The 23,963-nt window shown below is 40.0% G+C and overlaps 1 protein-coding gene across 3 annotated transcripts in view; it reads left to right on the plus strand.

Annotated features, from left to right (window-relative positions):
• The window catches only part of Phc3 (polyhomeotic homolog 3), a 79,922-nt gene that overhangs the window by 9,297 nt on the left and 46,662 nt on the right, over window positions 1-23,963 (plus strand). For all 3 annotated transcript variants that reach the window (XM_017797398.2, XM_008830117.3, XM_029562069.1), the window contains exons 4-6: window positions 1,468-1,545; window positions 15,151-15,309; window positions 17,970-18,068. In XM_017797398.2, coding sequence (XP_017652887.1) covers window positions 1,468-1,545; window positions 15,151-15,309; window positions 17,970-18,068 — 336 coding nt within the window. The remainder of the gene's footprint in view (window positions 1-1,467; window positions 1,546-15,150; window positions 15,310-17,969; window positions 18,069-23,963) is intronic.

Here is a 23,963-nt window from a genome sequence, read left to right on the forward strand (position 1 = left end):
TTTAAATTTTATGTGTATGAGTGTATTGCTTGCATGTATGTAAGTGCACCTGTGTTGTGCAATGACCACAGAGGTCAGATGAGGGCATTGAGTTCCCCTGAACTAGAGATAGGGACGGTTGTTAGCCTCTATGTGGGTGCTTGGAATTGAACCCCGATCCTCTGCAAGAGCAGCCAGTGCTCTTAACTGTGCCATCTCTCTAGCCCCAGGCTTATTCATTTTTCAAAAATATTTTTATTTTTTATTTGTGTGTTTGTCTGTGCCTGTGTCTGTATGTGAGCCTATGTGTGGTTGCTCATGGAGGCAGGAGGAGGGTGTTGGAGTCCTTGGAGTTGGAATTGCAGGCAGTTAGGAGCTGCCTGTCATGGATGCTGAGAACCCAATTCCAGTCCTCTGTAAGTGTAGCAAGCACTCTTAACCAGAGAGCTGTCTCTCCAGCCCCAGTGGAAGCACATTATTATGGGATTAAGCAATAGTAGTATCTGATGAAAGTGGTTTGTCTTCTGGCTATTTTCAAGGACATAATGTTTTTACTCTTGTGCTGTTTTGCTGCTCTCTTCCCTCCCTGTTCAGAGTCGGGGTCCCAGCCCATCCCTAGATAAGGGACCTTGGTAGACACTTGACATAAACATGCTCAGGTCTGAAGTTGGGGTGGTTGGGGAGAGAGCAAGCCTGCTTCCAGCTCCAGCTTTTCAATGAACTCAAACAACATATGACACTTTACCAATATAATGTACATTATGTGAATGCAGTGATAGGATGAGGGCCAGCAAGATGCTGAGGGTGGTGTGGAGGGGGTACAGGCTCGTACTGCCAAACTCGACAAGCTTGGTTACCTGAGTTCCATCACCAGGAATATGTGGAAGGAGAGAACACCTACAAGCTGATCTCTACCCCTGCCCCCGTGCTGCATGCATGCAAGTGTGTGTGTGTGAGAGAGACAGAGACAGAGAGAGAGAGACAGACAGACAGGGACAGAGACAGAAAGAGAACACAAAATAAATAAATATAAAAAAATTGAAGTAAGATTAGCTGCTCTGCCCTGTTCAGCTTTTCTTCCTTTTTCTGAAAAATGTAATGGTAGGACTGGAGAGATGGCTCAGTGGTTAAGAGCACTGGCTGCTCTTGCAGAGGACCTCAGTTAGTGCCGAGCACCCACATAGTGGCCAACAATTGTCCGTAACTCCAGTTCCAGGAAATCCAACATCCTCTTCTGACCTCCATAGGCATTGTACAATATGGATGCAGGCAATATACTCACATAAAATAAAACACACACACACACACACACACACACAAAACCCAAAAATGTAATGGCCTTGGGGTTCAGCCATGGTGCTTGTAAAATAATTGGTTTATTCATAGACTTTTGGGGTTTTATTGTTGTGGTTTTATATTATTGTTGTTCCAGGAAGCTTTTGATTTCCTGTTTTATACAGACATATTACAGTGGTCTTACTGTTTTAGGCAAGTTTGTCCAGTGGAAGACCATCTACATCCCCTACAGGAAGTGTCACACAACAGTCAAGTATGTCCCAAACATCTGTAAGTATCCTAAATTTTCCCCTGGATTTAAACATTTTGTTTTCTAAAAGTAAACTATTGTTATTTATGAAGCTTCTGTTTAAGTTTGAGGACCTATAAATTGGAGTGGTAAGGTTGGAAAAGTCAGAGCTAATGTTAAACTTCTGAAAATCTGAGTCTTAAAGCCTTTTTATATTCTGGCCTATCTTTCCTACCTATTATGTTCAAATCTATTGAGATTCTAAATTACTTCAGTTTTCAGTGTTTATTGAAAGCCTGATAAAGTGTGCCATGTCTTTTGAGGACATGTGAACATTTCTAGCATTGTGCAGTTTGTATTTTAGAGGTTGTTTGAGAAGCTTTGGTTTGATTTCCGGCACCAAGAAACAAAAAAACAAAACAAAACAAAATGGAAGGAAAGAAAAAAAAGAAGAATACCATTTAGCTTACTTGAGTAGTTTGTAATTTGGATTAAATTTGCAAGTATCCATTCAAGGGAGGAGTAATTTATTTGGGAAAGGAATAAAAGCAAGCCATTTTGCTATTTTACATGTAATATACTGGAAAACTGCATAAAGATTCCTGAGTAAAAGACATCTATAGACATCTATAGACACGCTAGCTTTTTAGTTTGATGTAATTTCAAATTAAAACTAATAAAAATTCTGTGCTCTGTCTATTCAGGTTGTCTGTTAGCATTTTGTTACGTTAACTTGTCTTTTTCTCTGTGTATATGTATTTTTTTTTCTGAATTACTTGAGAGTCAGTTGAGATATATCCCTAAATACCTTGATATGTATTTCCTAAGAACAAGGTCATTCTTTTATGAAACCACAGGAAAATTATTAAAATTGTGTACATTTAATTGGTACAATGCAGTTCCTACTTGGCTGTTTTAGTTATCTTGAGATAGGTTTCTGGGTAATAACAAAGCCATGGGTTCAGGGTCTAGGGCTTTAAGGCAGGCTGCCAAATAACTATCTAGAGAGATGGGAGTGTAGGGAAGGCATGGGATCCTAGTGGGGAAATGAGTATTATGTAAACTCGAGTCAAAAGTCTAGTCATAACATGAGGAAGCTATATATGTAGATGGGAGTAGACTGTTATTAATTGAATGTATATTCATATCAAGCGGGTATCAGGATCATCCTCTACTTTGTCCTTTCTAGAAGAGGGCAGTGAATTCTAGACTGTTTTACCTATTTTTGTAGTGGTTTTATGATTGCCTGTTAAACTAATGGTGACCGAGCTTTGAGGTTGGTGTCATCAGTGCTTCAACTGAACAGGGCCAAGGTTTAATTAAATTTGGTTTGCCAAAATGAAATTTGAACCAGTTAACTCTGTTGCCCCCCCCCCCAAAAAAAAATGAAAACAAGTTAAAACAACAAAATGAATCCCAAATGGGCAGCCCTAAACACATGCACACATGAGCACCACTAAATGGACTCAGTGCATTATATGTGTATGTTATATGTATACATACGTACATATATATTTATTTATTATATTTTATTATTTTTATGTGAATGCATGTGTGTAAGTGCACCTGTGTCGTGCAGTGCCCTCGGAGGTCAGAAGAGGGCGTTGGATCCCTGGAACTGTAGTTATAAATGGTTGTTAGCTGCCATGTGGGTGCTGGGAACTGATCCCAGGTCCTCTACAAGAGCAGCCAGTGCTTTTAACCACTGAGCCATCTCTCTAACCCCCATATGTATATGTAATAGTAATAAAGAAGAAGACAAGAAATTGTGCTGGAGAGCAGGAAGAAGTTGGAGGAGGATGGGGAGGGGTGGAAATAACGGCCTTTTATTAGTGGTAAGATGAATACAAACATGCACTAGAGACCTTAATTAGGAGTGTTTATTTATTACTTATTTTTCGAGATAAAGTCACTAGCCAAGGCTGATCTTTGTATTTGGCCGAGGATGACTTGAGTTTCTGATCTTCCTGCATCCGCTTCCCAAGTGTTGGGAGTACACGGATGTACCACCATATCCAACTCCAATTAGGAGTCTTTAAAAGAAAGTTTAGGCTGGGGATGTAGCTTAGTATATAACACTTGTTTACTGTGCTTGAGACTCTGAATTCAGTCCCCAGCACTAATAAAACCAAATAAAGCTATTATTGGCCTAAAAATATATTTACCATGTTAATAATGAAGTGTATGTAAAAATTAGTAAGAACATACTATTTCTACCTGTCAAATTTGAAAACAAAAAATATTTAGACCATTCATTGCTGGTAGGGAGTGGAAAAATATGAGGCACACTCATATGCTGATAGTGGGGATATCATTAGTCACAATTTTTCTCAAGAGGTGTTTGGCCATACATATGAGAACTGAAAACGTGTATGTGTGCTTGTTCTCTTGTGTAGCACTCTTCATTTTTGGTGATACTATTAAAAATATGGCATAAAGTTAGGTAGGGATGTAGCTCGTGATAGCATGTGCGGTTCCAGGTTTGATTACTAGCACCATAAAAAAGCAATTATAGATAATTTTGTGTGTATGATGGTTTGTAATACTGAAAATTTATACACAATATAAATGTGTGAATTAGCTAAATAGACAGTCATTCATATAGGGAAATACTGTAGCTCTTCTGTCATCAGAGTGGTACTTATCTTAGTCATGAAGAGATTATCATATATTTCAGTTTTACTCAACTGTGTTGGGAAGCAGAGCTATTTCTGTGGGTAAGTGATATGATCTCATACCTGCCATTCGAAAAGCAGGCTCTTAGAGGCAAAGACAGAAGCACGGAGGTCAATTAAGTGGCCTTTCTTATGATCCATGTGAAAGATAATTGGTATCTTGGACCATGATGGTGATGTAATAGGTAGTGAAAAGTAGTTGGCCAGATTCTGAATTCTTTTTTTTTCTAAAACATTATTGTAGAAATTTGCATATATGTTGAAAGAAGAGCTAGCTGGATATACTGGTGGACTGAGTAAAAGATGTGAGGAAAAAAGGAGTCAAGGATGACTTCATAGTCTTTAGGCATAAGCATCTGGGAAGACAGGCAGATGCTGGAGAAGAAAATCAGGGGTTTGGCCACATTAACTTGGTGATGTATATGAGATATACACTTGTAGCTGTTGAGATGGCATCATGTATGGAATTTGGAGTTCATAGGGAAAGTCTAGTAATTAATGATTCTCATACAGCTCATTGAAAAGTCAAGTCATAGGGGCTGGAGAAATGACTGAGGTTAAGCGTGCTCACTGCTTTTCTAGAGGACCTGAGTTCAGTTCCTACACCCACATGAAGCAGCTCATAACCACCTGTAACTCCAGCTCCAGGGGATCAAACACCCTCTTCTGGCCTCTGAAGGCCCTGCACTCACTCACATAAACACACATATGTACATATAATCCAAAAGTAAGAAGATTCAGGTCATAAGAGAACCCAGTGGCTTTACTGTTGTAGTATATCATGAAGGTTTGGATGAATTGAGGAGATACGGCCACCTGAGTTCTCATGTTAAAGGCCGAAATCAGTGGATGACTTAGGGTGAGTTATTTAACTCACCTGCACCTCAAGTTTTTGTGAAATTGTCTATTTAGATTTTTTTTAAAGTTTTTCTTCATCCAGATATCTCTGAATTTAGATCAAAGAGAGATATTTAATAAATAATGATATGGACTAAATTGTGTCTTCCCAAAATTCATGTGTTGAAGCCCTAGTCTAATTATGATAGGAATGGGGCCTTTAATGAAGTGACTTAAAGTTAGTGAGGAAGGGTTACCAGTTACCTCTCTCTGTGGGGGTACAGTGGGAAGTGAGGAAGTGAGCAGACTGCAGGTCAGGAAGAGAGCTCGAACTGGAAACTCTGTTTTGGATTTCCCAGTCCCCAGAACTGTGAGAAATCAATCAGTTTCTATGTTTTTAAAGTTTATGGTCCTCGGAATTGAACCCAAGTTTTCATGTGTGCTAAGCACAAGCTCTACCACTGAGCATAATTCCTATCTTAAATTTCTGTTGCTGAAGTTACCAGGTTGTGGTATTTTGTTAGGATAGATTAAGACAGATTGGGCTTATATTAAGTGTTAGCCAGACAGAGCAGCTCTCTGATCTTTTTGGATTTTGGGTTTTGAATAATACTGTCTTTGAGGAAAGGGTTTTACTAAGTAATTTGAGAACCTGTGGTTCGGCTGTTATTTGGTTACTTTCTTTAATGGCTTTCATGTATACTAAAAAAAAAAAAAAAAATACATGTGCCTGCTACATTGAAAGGGGAATGGTAGGAGTAATAAGCATCAATTAGAGGATGTAATGCATAATTTTAAAACACATTACTATGAATGGATTATTTGTAAGCAGCGAATCATTTTAGGATACATTTCTATTCTAAATTGAATTGTAGCAGAGAGTCTGATCCTGATCTAATAGTGGTGGTTATAGGAAGACAGTCAGTAGGTGTGTTGGCTAGCTTTAGTGTCAGCTTGACACACCTGGGTTGAGGGAGCCTGAATTGGGGGATTGCCTCTATTGGACTGGCCTGTGGCCATGTCTGAGGGGCATCTTCTTGATGAGTGATGTGGGAGGGCCTATCCCACTGTGGGTGGTGCCAGCCCTGGACAGGTAGGCCTGTGTTGCATAAGAAAGCAGGCTGAGGGAAGCAAGCCAGTAAGCAGCATTCCTCTATGGCCTGTGCTCCAGCTCCTGCTTCCAGGTTCCTGCCCTGAGTTCCTACCTTGGGCTCCCTTATGAACTGCGACCTGGGAGATGTAAGATAAATAAACCCTTTCCTCCCCAAGTTGGTATTGGTCAGAGTGTTTTGTCACAGCAATGAAGAACAAACTAGGACAGTAGGTATATCTATTGTTCAACATTGTGCTAGTTGTTCTGAGGGTACATGTGAGTTACAGACCCTTCCTTCAGGGACAGTAATTTGAAGAATTATACCTAGACATAGCAAGTATCTTTTTTATAGCAAGTGTATTAACAGTATATAATAAAATTGTACTTGGCTTCCTTTCCATAACCAGTATAGAAGTGAATAGAAAAGAATTTGGGGAATTGTAATATTTTGTCTTGTATGGGACACTGGTTTTTAAAAATTTTTTTCTATATTTTATTTTATTATTTTTATTTTATGTGTATGAGTGTATTGCCTGCATGTAAGTAAATGCACCCATGTTGTGCAGTGCCCGCGGAGGACAGAAGAGGCCATTGGATCGCCTGGAACTGGAGTTACGGACAGTTGTTAGCTACCATGTGGGTGCTGGGATCTGAACCCAGGTTTTCTGCAAGAACAACCACTGAGCCATCTCTCCAGCCCCCCCCCAATTTTATTTTGATTGTTTCATTTTTATTTTTTGTGTGAGTATTTTACCTGTATGTAAGTGCAACACGTGTGCCTATGGAGGCTGGAAGAGGCTGTTAGACTCCTGGAACTGGAGTTATGGACGGTTGTTAGCTGCCATATGGGTGTTGGGAACCAAACCCAGGTCTTCTGCAAGGGCAACCAGTGCTCTTAAGCACTGAGCCATTTCTCTAGAGTTGAGAACTCATCAGCTCATGATCCTGAGACAGAGCTCAGTTTCAGGCATTCATTACTGTGTTGAATTCTATGTCAGTCTTCTGCACTCATGAGGAAAACCTGCTTTATTACTTTTGTGTGTGTGTTCACGTTTGTGTGTGGGTGTGCGTGCGCATGTAAGTCGAGGGTGGAGATTGATGTTGGGTATGTGCCTCAGTCTCTTTGCTACTTATTTTTTGAGAGAGTTTCCAACTGAACCTGGAGTGCCTAGAGCCAGCCAGCAAGCATTGAGATTACAGATGTGCATCACCATGCTATCCCTTTTACATGGGTGCTGGTGATTGAACTCAGGTCTTTATGCTTTTTAGTATGTTCTTCATGCCTGCATGTTGTCAGGCACGGTATTAGATATCAAGGATTCAAGGGGAACAAAGATTTTTTTTTTGGTCTTTTTGAGACAGGGTCTTGCTGTAGCCCCAGCTGGCCTGAAACTCACTATGTAGACCAGGCTAGCCTTGAACTCAGAGATCCGCCTGCCTCTGCCTCCCTAGTGCTGGGATTAAAGGCTTGTGCCCAGCTAGAGAGCTCATGTCTTTAAGCATGTGCAGGAAGCAGAGACAGCAAGTTGGAAGGGGGCAAAACTATAATCTCTCAAAGCCCACCCCTAGTGAATGCTTCTTCCAGCAAGGCTGCACCTCTTAAACCTCCACAAACAGCACCACCAACTGAGGCCAGGTGTTCAAATAGTGAGCCTATGAGGGACACTTTTTGTTAAAACTACTAAACTTACTTGTAGAGATTATGTGGATGATAAACTTCAAAGTCTTCATATGCCTGAAAAATTTCCATCTCATACCTTTTTATAGTTAAAATATTATTTATTCTTTAGTTTTATATTTTATCTGCATGTATGTATATGTACCACATGTGTGTCTAGTGCCCATGTGGCCAGAAGAGGGCATTGAATCCCCTGGAACTGGAGTTGTAGATAGCTATGAACTGTCATGTGGGTGCTGGGAACTGAGCTTGGGTCCTCTGCAAAAACAGTAAGTGCCCTTAACTTCTGAGCCATCTCTCCTGTAATTATCTTTACAAGAATTTTATATTAAGCCAGGTATGGTGGCACATACTATTTTGCGGGGGGGGGGGGGGCATTTTTTTGAGAAAGGATCTCCAAAAGACCCTGTAGCCCGGCTGTCCTGGAACTCACTATGTAGACCAAGATGGCCTTGAACTCACAGAGATCTGCCTACTTCTGCCTCCCAAGTGCTGGGATTAAAGGTGTGCGCAACCACACCCGACTAACACATGCTTTTTAAAAAAAATATTTTATTTACTATTTTTATTTTATGTGAATGCATGTATTGCCTGCATGTAGGTAAGTGCACCCGTGTTGTACAATGAATGCCCACAGAGGACAGAAGAGGATGTCAAATCCTCTGGAACTGGAGTTATGGACAGTTGTTAGCCCTATGGGTGCTGGGATTCGAACCCAGGTCTTCTGCAAGAACAGTCACTGTTCTTAACCTCTGAGCTATCTCTCCAGCTGCCAGTGGTGGCACACACATTTAATCTCAGTATTTGGGAGGCAGAGGCAGGCAGATCTCTGTGAGATTGAGGCTAACTTGGTCTACATAGGGAGCTCTAGACCAGCTGGGACTACAGGAAACCCTGTCTTAAAGTTCCTGCTAAAGAAAAGCTGATACTAGTTTTACTGTAATTATTTTGGGCAGGTTCTTTTTCCTTTGGAATTTTTTTAAAATTATTTTTTTTGTCTTTTTGAGACAGGGTCTCCCTGTAGCTCCGGTTGGCCTCGACCTCACAGAGATCTGCCTGCCTCTGCCTCACAAGTGCTGGGACTAAAGGTGTGCGCCACCATGCCCAGCTTCCTCTGGAATTTTTTAGATTTGACTATTAATGTTTTTGAAGTTTCATGAAGGTATATCTGGAAATCCATGTGCAGGACACTTGTTGGATCTTCTTAGGTTGTAAACCAGATTTCTAATATTCATACATGTGAAACTGAAAATTAGTGAGAAATTTATTTCCGTGTGCTTTTCTCTCTCCCTTTGTTTCTGCAGTGCTGGGGGTCAGACCTCGAGCACGTAGGCTTAAACTCTGCCACCGTACCACATCTCTAGCCTCGATTCTTTTTGGAGCTACTCAGTTGATGTTTTTTTCTGGGCTAATCCTTTATTTGACTATTTGACAGTAAGCTGTAAACACGAATCCTTCAACACTAAGAACTTTAGCTTAAGAAGGAGATTCTCCTGCTGTGAGAGAGCACTGTCCTTGGAGCATAACCGCACCATCTCAGCATATGAAGATGAGACTGCTTGCAAGAGACACTCAAGATTGCGGCTGTTGGCTGTTGGCCTTCCCTCATAGAAGGAGGTGGTGAGGTGTAGGGAGGGTCACTGAACCCACACCTGATCTCAGGCACACCCTCCTACACCCACCAGTCATCTGTGTAGAATTCTGTCCAAATTACATGTGGCCTCATGGTCAGGGTAGGCTATATAGATTGAAAGGTTAACTGAAGGGGGGACTCCATTATGCAACTATGGGGAAATTGTCATCCATGCTGAGGTGAGATTTGCTGGTGGTGTGGCTACTTTGAGGTCACCCGTGGCCTTATAAGTAGCCCCTCACTCATGCTCTATAAGAAGGCTCAGTAAACTCATTGGTTCCTTAAGTGGAATTGTACTTTGGTTTGTCTTTGGTGCCCTATAAGGAGGATACAGATGTTTATGTCTCCCAGGGAGAGTTCATACAATGCATGCACAACAACTGCATCCCTGTCATACCTAAGAAATTTAACACTGAGACAGCAGTATTTAGTATATGGCTCCTATTCAGATACCCTTAATAGTCTTCAAATACTTTTCATGCCTTGCTCCCATCTAGAATTTAATTAAGGTCCAAATTTTGCATTTGAATCTTCTGTGTTGTTTTCCTTTAATATAACAAAATCTCATCTTTTTTTTAAAAAAATCCTAATAACATTTGAAGAGCTTAATTACTATCTTTTTTTTTTTTTGTCTTTTTGAGACAGGGTCTCCCTGTAGTCCCAGCTGACCTGAACTCACTATGTAGACCAGGCTGGCCTTGAACTCACAACGATCCACCTGCCCTGCCTCCCGAGTGCTGGGACTAAAGGTGTGTGCCACCATGCCTGGCATAATTCAGTATCTTTTTTTAACATTTTTATTATTTTTATTTTATGTGTATCCATGTATTACCTTAATTTATGAAAGTGAACCCATGTGCAATGCCCACGGAAGTCAGGAGAGGGTGTCAAATCCCCTGGCACTGGAGTTTCAGATTGTTGTTAGCTGCCATGTGGGTGCAGGGATTCAACCCAGGTCCTCTACAAGAGCAGCTAGTGTTCTTAACCGCTGAGCCATCTCTCCAGCCCCTAATTCACTATCTTTAAAAAATATTTAGGTGTGTATGTGTCAGAATATATATATACATATGCACATGCAGGTGCTGAGGAGGTCAGGAGAGGGTGCCAGAGCCCTGAGAACTGGAGTTAACAGGCATTTGTGAGCTGGGTGGTAGGATACAAACTCCACAGAGACATTTCTCCAGCCCTGTCAAACTGTTTTATGGAATATCCTACAGTTTAGATTTGTTTGTTGTAGCTTGAGGTTTGAGGGGACAGATTAGTCAAGGCTTTAAGGGAAAGGGAATTTAGGAAATTGGGATGGAATTGACAGAGGAAATACTGGAAACTGCTAGTATTCCTGGTTTAGATCATCAGAGCAGTACAAAAAAAAGGCCAGAGCCAGTCACCTGGTGGGAGGGAGGGAAGTTTGTTTCAGTGCTGAGGAGATTGATTTCTTGTCTTGATAATTACTGATCTGTTGGCCTTCATGGGTTAAGTGTTTATTGACATGAAACTTGTTATTTGATCGTAACAACTTAGATAAAGAATACTGGGTCAGGAAGTTACTATTTCATAATCTTTATTTTCTCTAAAAAAAAAAAAAAAGCATATTGGTGGCGCATGCCTGTAGTCCCAGCACTTGGGAGGCAGAGGCAGGCGGATCTCTGTGAGTTCAAGGCCAGCCTGTTCTACATAGTGAGTTCCAGGACAGCTGGGGCTACAGGGAGACCTTGCTTCAAAAAAGACCAAAAAAAAAAAAAGCATATTGTTTTCACTCTATAGAATTCTACTTGTTAAGAAAAAACAAAAAACAAAACACCCTCAGAAATTTGGGGCATGGATCTCAGCCCTGGGGAGACAATGGCAGGCTGGTCTCTGTAGATCAAGGCCAGCTTGGTTTACATCTCAAGTTCCAGGCCATTTAAGGATATAGGAAGACCCTGATTCAAAACAAAAACAAAAAAAGGAACTAATGTTAAAATTAGAGACAGGAAAGACCGAGCAAGGGAATGGCTGAATAAAACCAGGGGAAAGTTTTTGGGTAAGCTAGAGGAGACACGATTCTCAGAAGGCAGATTAGTTTGTAGTTGCTAAAGTAGTGTAGCTGGTAGCCATGGGACCGGGCTCTAAGACTAAGTAACTGAGGCTATTTGGAGAATAAAAGATGCAGAAACAAGACATGTAGTTGATTGTGTGTGTTTGGTAAAGGAGAGGGAAGAGTCAGAACATTTCAGGTAATGTTTTGGGAGATTTTAGGAGATGTCAGTGCTGTTTGTGGTGAAACTGGTTAAAAAGGAGTAATGGTTTGCTATTTGAAGAGCTTGAGTCTGAGCTGGTAAGAGACATGCAGAAAGGAGTTTTCTGTAATCCCAAATAGGAGTTACGATTGAGAATTGAGGGAGTCAGAATTGTTGTTTGAAACTGATGGTAGATGTGATACAGGATTAGAAGAAGTTTGAGGGTGGAGCATGAATAGTTTGCCAGTGGGTCAGAAAGACTGATCTGTTAGATTGGTTTGTTTTTTTTTTTGAGATGTGTTTTCAGGTAGTGCTGACGACTGTACTTGAACTAGTGAATCCAGCCTTGAATTCCCGATCATCTAGCTTGCTTCCACCTCCCAATGCTGGGAGCACAGATGTGCAGCACCACACCCTGCTGTATTAGCTGTCAGTAGTGGCTATTACTAATAGGGTTTCAGTAGTGGAGTAGAAGTAAAATTCAGATCACAGATACGAATTCTGTATTATATATGTGTATTTGCATAAGTACATGTGGTGTGTTAGTATGTTCTCATCTGTGTGCGTGCGTGTGTGCGTGTGTGTGTGTGTGTGGCTGACCCTGGGATTCTCCCCAGCTGCTCTCCACCTTATCTGTTGAGGGAGGGTTGAACGCAGAGCCAGACTATATATGGTAGTCTAGCTTGCTAACATGCCCTGGTGACTGTCTTCCAAGGACTGGAATTATAGGTGCAGTGCCGTGCCTGCCCAGCATTTACTGGGTTCTGGGATTTAAACCTTGGCTTTCATGCTTGCATGACAAGCAGTTTATGTACTAGGCCATCTGTATCCAGATATTTATTAGTATGTCTGTCTCTAGCTTTGGACAGTACTATTACTTCTTTAGTTACATTTTCTTCCTCTTCCTTTATCTTTTCTATACCTTCTTGAACACCAGGAATTTGCATGTTTGCTCTTTCACTGCTAACCCTTAAATTCTGTGAACCTTCATTCTTTTCATTCTTTTTCCTCTGGCTGTATTTTCAGATAGCCGCTTTGAACTTCACAGATTCTTATTTTGCTTGGTCCATTTTGCTGTTGATGTTGTTTTGTATTTTTAAAATTTTTTTGTATTTTTTATACTTAATTTATTGTATTACTCAGTTCTAGGACTTGTGTTTGTTTTGTTTTGTTTTTAATTTTATTTTTATTTTTATTTTATGGGTATGAGTCTTTTACCTGCATATATGTAAGTATACCCATGCCATACAGTGCCCACAGAGGCCTGAAGAGGGCATCAGACCCCCTAGAACTGGAGTTAACAGCTGTTAGCTGCCATGTGGGTGCTGGGAATCAAACCTGGGTCCTTTGCATGAGCTGCCAGTGCTCTTAACCACGTTTTAAATTTTAATCTGATAACTTTCTCTGATGAATTTGTGATTCGCGTGTGTGTGTGTGCTTGAAGTTGTCACAGCTCCCTTAAAACAGGCTATCTGAAATTCTTTGTCAGCTGGTTCATACACTCCATCTTAATGCAGTCATTCGCTGGCAACATTTGTCCTTTTGGTGGGTGTGTCATGTTTCCCTGACACCTCCCCCTGCCCCTTGACAGTTTCTGATCCTTGTTGCTATTCATCTCTTTCTGTGTATTGAAGAGGTAGGTGTTTGTTTTCAGTCTTTGCAGCCTGTCATTCTCTAGGAATGTTCTTTAACAGCAGTCCCTAACACCATGGTCACTGCAGCTGTTGCAATGTTAGGTTGATATCTTGTGGTCTCTAAGAATGACTTAGTACTGGACTGGAACCTCCTGCTTGTTGAGGCTGATGCAGCACTGGGAAGCCCTTGCAAGGCCCTGTCTCTCCTGCTGCTGTTTTGTATGGAATTCAAGGCTTTGCAGTCAACTGGCAATGATTTGGACCAGAATGCAGGTCCATCTCACAAGGACTGAGTCCATTTGATGCAAGGGTAGGTCTAAAGACTCAGTCCACAGGCACCAGCCTAGAATTAGGGGCTGGGAGAGTCTACCCAGTCTTGGGTTTTACTTTGGCAGGCAGTCCTGGGTACAAAGTTGTATGGCTACTTTCCTCTGTTTCCCCCATGCTGATGTATTTCTCTGGTAGCTGTGCTGCCTGGGGTTTGGGTGACACAGGAACTGTGAAGGAGTCCTTCCAACCCTCTTCAGTACATCTTTTCTTATGCTGTGACCATATCCTCTGTCTGTTGGTTGGTTTCCTTAGGTCACATGAAAGTAATTTCATGCATGGATAGTTCAGATAGGTGTTTCCTCAGGTGAAGGGTTGCTGGAGAGCCCTGCTCAGCAGCTTGTTCTGTCTTCCTCTTGGAACTAGATTTCAAATGCTCATGTATTGGGTTGGATTATGGGACCACGTAGGGCATGTGAATTGGATCTTATACTTGCACACATACAAGAGTTTTTTTCTAGCGGGTGACTTCTTCCCCTTCCAGTATGGCAGGGCAGGTGTAGACAGACAGCTTCCTTGCTGCTTCTCAGAGTGTGGAGTGGAGCTCTCTCACTTCCCTTTTCACAGTAGCTCAGCTCTTCTTGGGACCCTGTCTATGTCCAGCTTTCCCCTGTAACAGACTCAGACATGGGCTTCTTTCTATCTTTGTTAAGTCTCACGAGCCTTTAGATTGCCAGGTGTCAACTGGAGCTCACATCTCTGGCATTGAATTTCTTCCTTCCTGACTCTTGACAATTTCCCTCCCCTTCTCCCCTTTTGATTTTAACTATATTCTCATTTTTCATATTGATCCAGCATTTCAGTGAGTGTATTTGAGCACATGGATGTGTATTCATTGCCTGAATTAGAAGTCTCATAAGCTATTGCTTTTATTTTCTGCTTTGTTTCATAAAAAGGATTTAAGATGAGGTTGGGTTATATTAGTCTCTGTTTGAAATTATTAAGAATGAATGATATGTGAACATGATTTGAAATTGGAAAGATAAAAGGTATAGCCATCTCCCTTTGCCATTTCCCTACCTACCGTACTGTTTTTCCCTTCGCAGATGCAACCAAGTTTCCAACTTATTATGTATTTTTCTGAAGACTGACTGTGACTGTACACTAGTCTTTTCTTTTGAGACAGGATCTTATGTAGCTCAGGCTGGCCAGGAACTTGCCTAGGCTGGCCTTGAATCCACGAAATTCATGCCGCAGCCTTTTGAGTGCTGGATTACAGATGTGAGCACCACATCTGCTCGCTAGTTTATTCTTAAAATGGCCAATTGTACTTTAAAGTGGTATTTATACAATAATTACGTAGCCAGTGTTCAGGATTTTTCATCTGTTGACAGGTGGCAATTTTATCTTCTGCTTTGAGAGCTTTTAAATTAGATATTATATTAACTATATGTTACCTGCATGTTTTTATATATGTGAATGGATTATCTGTGTCTTAATTTTTATCCCTTCAGTATGATAAAACAGTATAAACTGAATTAGAATTTTTAAGTTGTGAGCCTGGAGGCCAGACACAGAAGCCTGTGACCTGATGTTTTTTTCTTCCTTAGATCAACCTGTCCACTTCTCCTACACCTGCACAGTTGATAAGTCGTTCCCAGGCTTCCAGCTCTACCAGTGGTAGTATTACCCAACAGACTATGCTCCTAGGGAGTACCTCCCCTACCTTGACGGCCAGCCAAGCCCAGATGTATCTCAGAGCTCAGATGGTAAGAGATGACCACCAGTTTTTTTGTGTGTAAGGATTTGAGTGTTCAAAATGCTTCTTGATTTAATGCAATTTAAGAAATGTCTAATAATTTGTGTGTATGTGTGTACACGCATGCATGTTTAGCCCTTGTGTGTTTATAAAATGTCACAAAAAATTCTGCATTGAATTAGTTGACTTTCTTGGTACTTTTTTTTGGTCTTTTTGAGACAGGGTGTCCCTGTAGCCCCAACTGGCCTGGTACTTGCTATGTAGACCAGGGTAGCCTTGATTTCTTGGAGATCTGCCTACCTATGCCTCCTAAATGCTGAGACTAAAGACTTGTGCCACCATGCCTGGTGGTAAAATATTTTTTAATACTAAGTTACTGATTTTTTTTGTCTTTTTTTTTTTTGAAACAGGGTCTCCCTGTAGCCCCAGCTGGCCTGGAACTCACTATGTAGACCAGGCTGACCTTGAATTCACAGAGATCTGCCTGTCTCTGCCTCCCAGTTGCTGAGATTAAAGGTGTGTGCTATGATGCTCAGCAAGTTATTGATTTTTAAAACTTTTTTTCCCCACATTTTAACATCTCAGAAACTAAAGAGTATTTTATAATCAATGCCATCTTAACGATTTTAGTATTTAGAGTGATGTATAAACTCATTGTATACTTTCGACATCTTAAATTTAATGAGATAGTTGGCAATATTAAAAACTTAGTCATTGACTCTAAGCAGGAACTTATGTCCTAGAACCTTCTGAAATCTGGATTGGAGTTCTTGAGAGTTTACAAGACAGTTCATAGCTTTGGTCATTACTATTTCACATTTTTCAAGGTTGTGTGCTTATGTGCACTTTGATTTTTTTATTACTAAAGGAATGTTAATTGATTATTTTGTATTTAGGTACTTATTGATTTTCTTATTTAATTGTTGAGCTTTTCTAAGGAATGTAGACATTGTTTGATATGTTTTACAGGAAATTAGACATTTTTTGGCCCATGTATATATATATATTTTGTTTATATAGATGACATATGTATTTGATTAATTAATTTTTCAGTACTGGGAATTGAACCCAGGGCTTCATGTGTGCCAGCCAAGCACACTACCAATGCTTGCCATCCGTAGCCTCCTAATAGATAGGTTTTTTTGACCAACAAACTGAATGTATATGTGGATCTCAAGTTCATCACCTGAAATTGGAAAGTTTCTCGTCATGTTTCTAATAGAAAATACTGCTATGACATGCCTTTTACCACAAATTGTTCAGACATTACAATTTTTTTTCTGGATTACTTTTCTCCCATAAAATCGCCTTTAATAATACACTTTAAAATTAGGTTGGGCCATTTGTTGTTTTGCTTTTTTATTTTTAATTATTATTATTTACTATTTTGACCTTTAAAACTGGCAGTTCCTGCCGGGTGTGGTGGCACACGCCTTTAGTCCCAGCACTCAGGAGACAGAAGCAGGTGGATCTCTGTGAGTTCAAGGCCAGCCTGGTCTACATAGTGAGTTCCAGGACAGCTGGGGCTACAGGGAGACCCTGTCTCAAAAAGACCAAAAAAAAACCAACAACAACAAAAAAAACAAAAACAAAAAACCTGGCAGTTCCTATGGTTCCAACTACATGGAATATCATCTTTTTAGATGTAGTGATTTTAGGCTATATATATATTGAAAATTACCTTTTTGTGAGAATTTGTTGTTGAATTTACTTAGATTTGATAAATTATTAAAAAACTGACGTTTAAATGATCTAAAGGAAAAGCTGGGGATTGGGGAGGCAGGAGAGGGAGTAAGACAGGAGCGGGGTTGGTGCGTGTGTCATTTTGTTATGTGCATGGAAGTCCTACAAGGCTCGTTTTTCCTACATTTAACGTATGCTAATAAAAATTCAAGATTAAATAAGGCCCTTAATTGATTACTTTAAATAGCAGTAAGGAATGAGTAATTTTTGAAATTATTTAAAAATAGTGTACTTATATACTTTTTGAAAACTGTTATAATTTACTAAATTCAATTAGATTGAGTAGATTGTATTTTCTTAGAAATTAAAGGTACTTGTTTAGTATTCAAAATTTGAAAAGAGATGATGATGCATAAATAATGTTTTTCCTTTTCTTATTTTGATGTGAAGATCTTTTGTTGCTCTAAATTCTGGCATTTACATTATAGTTTTAAAATCACCAACAATCTCAGTTAATCCTATAAATCCTTTGTCATGGAGAGAAACATTGTATAATGTGAGGCATAGCTATCCTTGTAGACTAAAGAAACTTTTTTGTGTTTCTTATTGAAATTTAATTTGTATCCCAAAATAGTGACAATAGTTTTCTACTTTTACCTTCCATTTTTAGGAATTGTGAGATAGTAATTTTTATTTGGGATAAAATTTGGTTTGAGGATTTCTTATCTCCAAAGTGCATTTTTTTCTTTGAGTAGATTTATTTTTTCTGCTCTTAGAATGATGAGCTGTTTCAAAGCTGTCTATGAGTTTTTGAGCTCCCTATTATCAGACCCTTCTCCTTGTCATATAAAGTCTTTCACTTAGGAGATAGTCCTAGCCTGCATTGTCTTTCTGTCACAGATTTCAGTCTCTTGCCTGCTTGCTGCACACTGTGTGTGGGACATGCTCTTTTGTCTTAGGGTATTTTTTGATTTTCTGTCTGTACAGCTGATTTTCACTCCCGCTACCACTGTGGCTGCTGTCCAGTCTGACATACCTGTTGTCTCGTCGTCATCGTCATCTTCCTGTCAGTCCGCAGCTACTCAGGTGAGCTCGTCCAGCTTTGTAATGTCCTGGAGGTCTGGATCTTAGCTAAAGATGAGCACTGTATTTGTGCTTCAGCTCCTGTGTTCCAGAGCTCAGACAGGTATTTCAGGTCGAAACTCATAAAATACCAGCAAGAGCTTGAAGAACATTTCTGTTTTGTAGACACTGTAGTTCAATCAAACACAGACGTTTATGTTATTTGATGCTCATCAAAGTTAATGGGAATTTTGTTAATGACGTTTTTAGTTTCTATTTTCAGTTTTATCATACAGCAGATTTCTTGTGTGAAATGTGTTCTTTTCTTTTTTTTTTTTTTTAATAGATTTCCTTTATAAAAGATAAGTCAAGGTAGATGGTAGATTTTAAGTTTAAAAAATGAAATTGGGCTAACTTTAAAAAAATTAGAGTATTAGGGGCTGGAGAGATGGCTCAATGGTTAGGAACACATGTTGTTCTTGCAGAAGACCCTGTTCTAATCCCAGCACCCACATAGCAGCTAACAACTGTGCGTAACTCCAGTTCCAGGGGCTCTGACAGCCTCTTCTGTCCTCTACAGGCATTGCACGACATGAGTACACTTACCTACAGGCAATACACGAATACACATAAATTAAAAAAATAAATATCAGAGATTGTACCAAGAATATATAAAGTCCAGCTGGGTGTGGTGGCGCATGCCTGTAGTCCCAGCACTTGGGAGGCAGAGGCAGGTGGATCTCTGTGAGTTCGACGCCAGCCTGTTCTACATAGTGAGTTCCGGGACAGCTTGGGCTACAGGAGACCCTGCTTCAAAAAGACGAAAAAGCAAAACAAAAACAAAAACTATATAAAGTCTGCCTACAATTTAATAATAGATCATAAGCTGCTCACTTTAAAATGGACAAAAGATTTAAAGAAATACTTCACAAAACACAGAATAGTATGCAAAAGGCCTTTAGGTACCTGAAAAATTCTCCACATCATAAATCATTACAGATCAAAACCACAGTGAGATCACCACACACTCACAGAAAGACTGAAATCAAGAAGACTGATTTTGGAGCCAAATGTGATGTCAAATGCCTGTAAACCCAGCAGTTGGGATGTAGAGATAGGAGGATCAGGAGTTTAGGGCCATCCTTGGCTATGTAATGAGTTTGAGGCCAACCTGGCCTACATGAGACCCTAACTCAGAAAACAAAACAAAACAAAAAAAACAAAAAAAAAAATCCTACATTTTGGTGAGAATGTGCAACATCCAGACTCATGCATTGCTGGTGAGCATATAAAATGGCATAATGATTTTGGAAAACAGTTGGATATTTCTTTATAAAATTAAACATATATGTAACCTGTCACCTGGCAATTGTACTCCTAGACATTTGTCCTGAAGGATCTAAAAAGATACGTCTACATAAAGACATGTGAATATTCTGAATAGCTCAGTTCAGAATAGCCCCAAACTATAAACAACCAAATATTTTCTAAATGCCAAATAGGTAAACAAATTGTGTTATATCCAAACGGTGAAATGATATTCATAAAGGAACAAACCACTGATGCATCTTAGAAGCCTTGTGGTTAGCAGATGAAGTTAGACACAAGTACCCCTTCTGATTCAGTATTTATGAAATTCTAGAATAGTCAGACTAATGGTACCTGGGGCAGAGGTGGGAAGGACTGGTTGAGAGAGCAGGTATTTTTAGGGTGGAAATGTTCTATATGTTGATTGGGGTGATGGTTATGTGGTATAGACATACTGTCAAAACTCATGAAAATGTTTGATCTTATCCGAAAACTTGATAAAAATAATTTAGATTGAGTGAACTTTAAAACAATTAAGTAGACTACTTATATAATGCTATTTTGTTACTTTTTTAATAGTGTATGTTTTGAACTTCATATAGCAGAAATAGTAGAAATCCATTATATATTGAGTCATCTTTGGGCTTTTATTTAATTTAATATTTAAATTTTTTTGTTTTGTTATGTTTTTGTTTTTTGAGACAGGATATTGCTTGTATAGCCTTGGCTGCCCTGGGACTTGATATGTACCCCAGGCTGGCCTTGAGCTTGAGGTAACTCTCCTGAGTGCTAGGATTACAGGCATGTACCACCATGCCTAGTGTGTTTTATTTTTCATTTCCTATTTCAATCTTTTGTCAAAACTAAGAAATGAGATACTACTAATAATTTTTGATAGTTTTCATGGAACTTCTGCATATTATTCTGTCTAGTAATAAAGGCTAATTCTCATGTATTAATTGTAAAGATAGTGGTCAAGTTAGTTTTCTTAACTTGCTCTGTTCCTTCACAGTTCCTTACAGAGTCTGGTAGATAGCATTACTAAATGTTAGTTTATGATCCTCCTTGCTAAGCTTCTATTTCTTTATACTGGCAGTGATACCTCAGTTGTTAGGAGACAGTCAACAAGTGCTTAGTGTGTAGCCCCTGCACACAAGGAGAATCATCGCATCTACAGATTACTGTTTTTTTGTTTATTTTTAAACTTAAAAATATTTAATTAGCATTTCTTTCTTTCTATCTTTCTTCTTCTTCTTCTTTTTTTTTTTTTTGTGTGTTTTTGAGACAGGGTTTCCCTGTAGCCCCAGCTGTCCTAGAACTCACTATGTAGACCAGGTTGACCTTGAACTCACAGAGATCTGCCTGACTCTGCCTCCCGAGTGCTGGGACAAAAGGCAGACTCCACCACGCTTGGCATTAGCATTGCTTTCTTTAAGAAGTAACACGAGGGGCTGGAGAGATGGCTCAGTGGTTAAGAACACTGGTTCTTCTTGCAGAAGACCCGAGTTTGAATCCCAGCACCCACATGGCAGCTAACAATGTCCATGACTCCAGTCCCAGGGAATCTGACAGCCTCTTCTGACCTCTGCAGGCATTGCATGACACGGGTGCACTTACCTACATGCAGGCAATACAGGCATACACATAAAAATAATACATAAAATAAAGAAAAAAAGTTGAAAAGAAAAGTAACATGATTACATTGAAAGACTTTGTATGGGTGGGGAATCTGGAAAGGGAGTGAATGGCTTACTGTTTTTATTCAACATTGTCTGAAGGCAAATCACACATTCGATTCTTAGCTTTGAAGTAGCTAGAAGTGAAGAGAGGAATACAACTTCTTAAAGAGTTTATAATTTCCAAGATATGCCAGTAGCTTAGGCAAATATGGCTGTCTCTAACATGGTCTGGAGCAGTTTGCTTATTGGTTATCTTGAAGAAAGCATCTCATACATCATTTAATGTATTCAGTATAGTTTATGGAAGTTGTCTTCTGTGTCCAGGTGGAGGTAACCAAGGTATGTGGTTCTGTGGTGATCTGACTTAGTTAAGGGTGGGCTCTCAGGGAACTAGAAGATTGATCTTTAGGAATCTCTGTGACTGCTGTTTTTCTTGGCTGCACTTTTGAAATGGCAACGAATGATGCTGGCCCATGCTGATCCAAGAAAATGTAGCTTCCTTCAGGTACAGGGCTAGTCTGAAAATTTTTTAGTCTTTAAAAAAGTTATTTTAGCCAGGCGTGGTGGCGCATGCCTTTAATCCCAAGCACTCGGAGGCAGAGGCAGGCGGATCTCTGTGAGTTCAAGGCTAGCCTGGTCTACATAATGAGTTCCAAGACAGCTGGGGCTACAGGGAGACCCTGTCTCAAAAAGACCAAAAAAAAAAAAAGTTATTTTAAAAGTTGTAGATTTCTAGAAAGATAGAACGAAAAGTAGGTTTGTAGATGAGTAAGAAATCTTGCTTACCAAAGAGCATCTGAGGAATGCTAATTGTGGAAGAATCATCAGTTTGGATTAAAAAACTAGAAACTCAGCTCTACTGGGAACACCTGACACCACCTCCTGGTGTCTTCCCTGCAAAGCATGGACACTGTAGTAATGTTTACAGGGTGTGAAAGTTCAAGTTGAAGAACTTGGAGAGTGTTTTGGCACTGAGGATACACCAGAAGATGTAAAAGCAAGTTAGCAAAAATATCTCATGCAAAATGCCAAAAGTTTTCATCATTTGATTATACACTTGGTTCAGGGAAGTGAAAATTAGGCCTTAGAATGCCCAATAATTCTTCATCTTACAGTGGATTTTCTTTCCTCAAAAGTGAAACTGCCAAGAAACTCTGAATATGTGGTCTTTGCATTAATGGCTAAAATTTAAGTTTGTAATATACTTTGATAGTGTAGTTTACAAGTTTGAAATTTATTTAAACCATGTTAGTATTTAAGCCAATAGACCACAAACACTAATTATATTCTAAAAATTTATATGAAAATGTAGCATTATATTTATTAAATGTTGACAACATACATTTCCTTTTAGATCCCAGAAAACAATAAAAGCATTGAAAGAAGAATATAACAGAAGTGGGTGTGGTGCAGGCTTTAAGTCATTGTGTCAGCCTCCATTTGCTGTTTGTATGCTTTTCATTTGAAGGAATCATTCAAGTTTTTCAGGTTATTTTTCCTTTGCTTGTCACAAGTTTGTGCTCTACTGCCTGGATTGTTTGTGGCAAATGTTAAATTCCTTATTGAACAGCTTCTTCCTGGGATGTTTTCTTTCTCTTTTGGGGGGACAGCATCTTGGTATGTAGCCAAGACTGTCCTGGAATTCACTATGTATGCCAGGTTGGCCTGGAACTTGTGATCTTCCTGCCATTGCCTCCTAAGTGCTAGCGTTACAGGCCTGTCTCACCATCCCTAACTCAGTTTTTTTGTTTCTGTTTTTTCTGCTGTCATACTGGGCAGCAAGTCCTTGGCCTTGTAGTATTCGGCAAGTGCTCTGTCACTTAGCTACATCCCCATCTTTCCTGAGAGATTTTAATGTGCCTCCACCAGATACTTGAAGAAGTTTTTAGGTAAATATGAGCAGATTTTAGTGTTAGCCCAAGAACAAGAGATGGAACCAAATAACCTCCCTCTCAATTGCCTAGGTTATACATATTTTAAAATCAGATATAAGAGAATATCCCAGATTTAGGAAGTTTCCAGGGTTTGCAGTATCAAACTATAGGCATTATATCAGCATTGGAGGTAAGTGTGTATTGGCTTGAGTCTCATCTCAGTATTTCACAGGCACATGCATTAGTAATGGGAAGCAAGGCAGATCTTAAGCTGTATGGTCAGTATGACTCATATTCTATGGAAAATCCTGAAGTGGGGGGAGAAAGTTTCTAACAGGGAAGTTTTTCTGAGCAGGTGTGTGGTGGGGGTGTGGAGGGGTGAGTTATTAGTGGATTTGGAATAATGGATTGAACTTCGGGAGACAGCTTTGAGGAAGAATAACGTTTAGGTAAGTGGAGTTGGAACAAAGGACACCAAATGAAGGAGGTGCACAGTGTATTTGTAGACTGATGAGCAGAAATGTTTGGCAGGAATATAAGAATTGTGGGCTGCAAAGGTAGAAAGTAAGGCTCAAAATGGCTTGGACCTGTGTTGTGGGCTTTGAGTGGCAACTGGAAAAAGATGATTTATACTGCATTTGAATTTTTGTATTAAAATTTAATAATAGTAGTTATTAGTTTATGTTGACACAATATGAACTCTGAGGAAAATCAGAGACGATGCTACATAATGGTCTCACTTAGAACATGTGGACCAAGAAGGCAGACCACCATGGGGGAAGAGGGGAGCCTGGGGGCCATGGAGGCAGACCACCATGGTGGGAGCTTTTTGACCAAAGAAGAAGACCATCAAGGCAGGGAGCTTGGGGGCCATGGAGGCAGACCACAGGCAGGGAGCTTGGGAGCCATGGAGGCAGACCACAGGCAGGGAGCTTGGGTGCCATGGAGGCAGACCACCATGGCGGGGAGCTTCTTGACCAAGGAGGCAGACCACCATGGGGGAAGGGGGGAGCTTGGGGGCCATGGAGGCAGACCACAGGCAGGGAGCTTGGGGGCCA

The sequence above is a fragment of the Nannospalax galili genome, unplaced genomic scaffold, assembly GCF_000622305.1.
Source record: "Nannospalax galili isolate Female #2095 unplaced genomic scaffold, S.galili_v1.0 scaffold33, whole genome shotgun sequence".
Lineage (NCBI taxonomy): Eukaryota > Metazoa > Chordata > Mammalia > Rodentia > Spalacidae > Nannospalax > Nannospalax galili.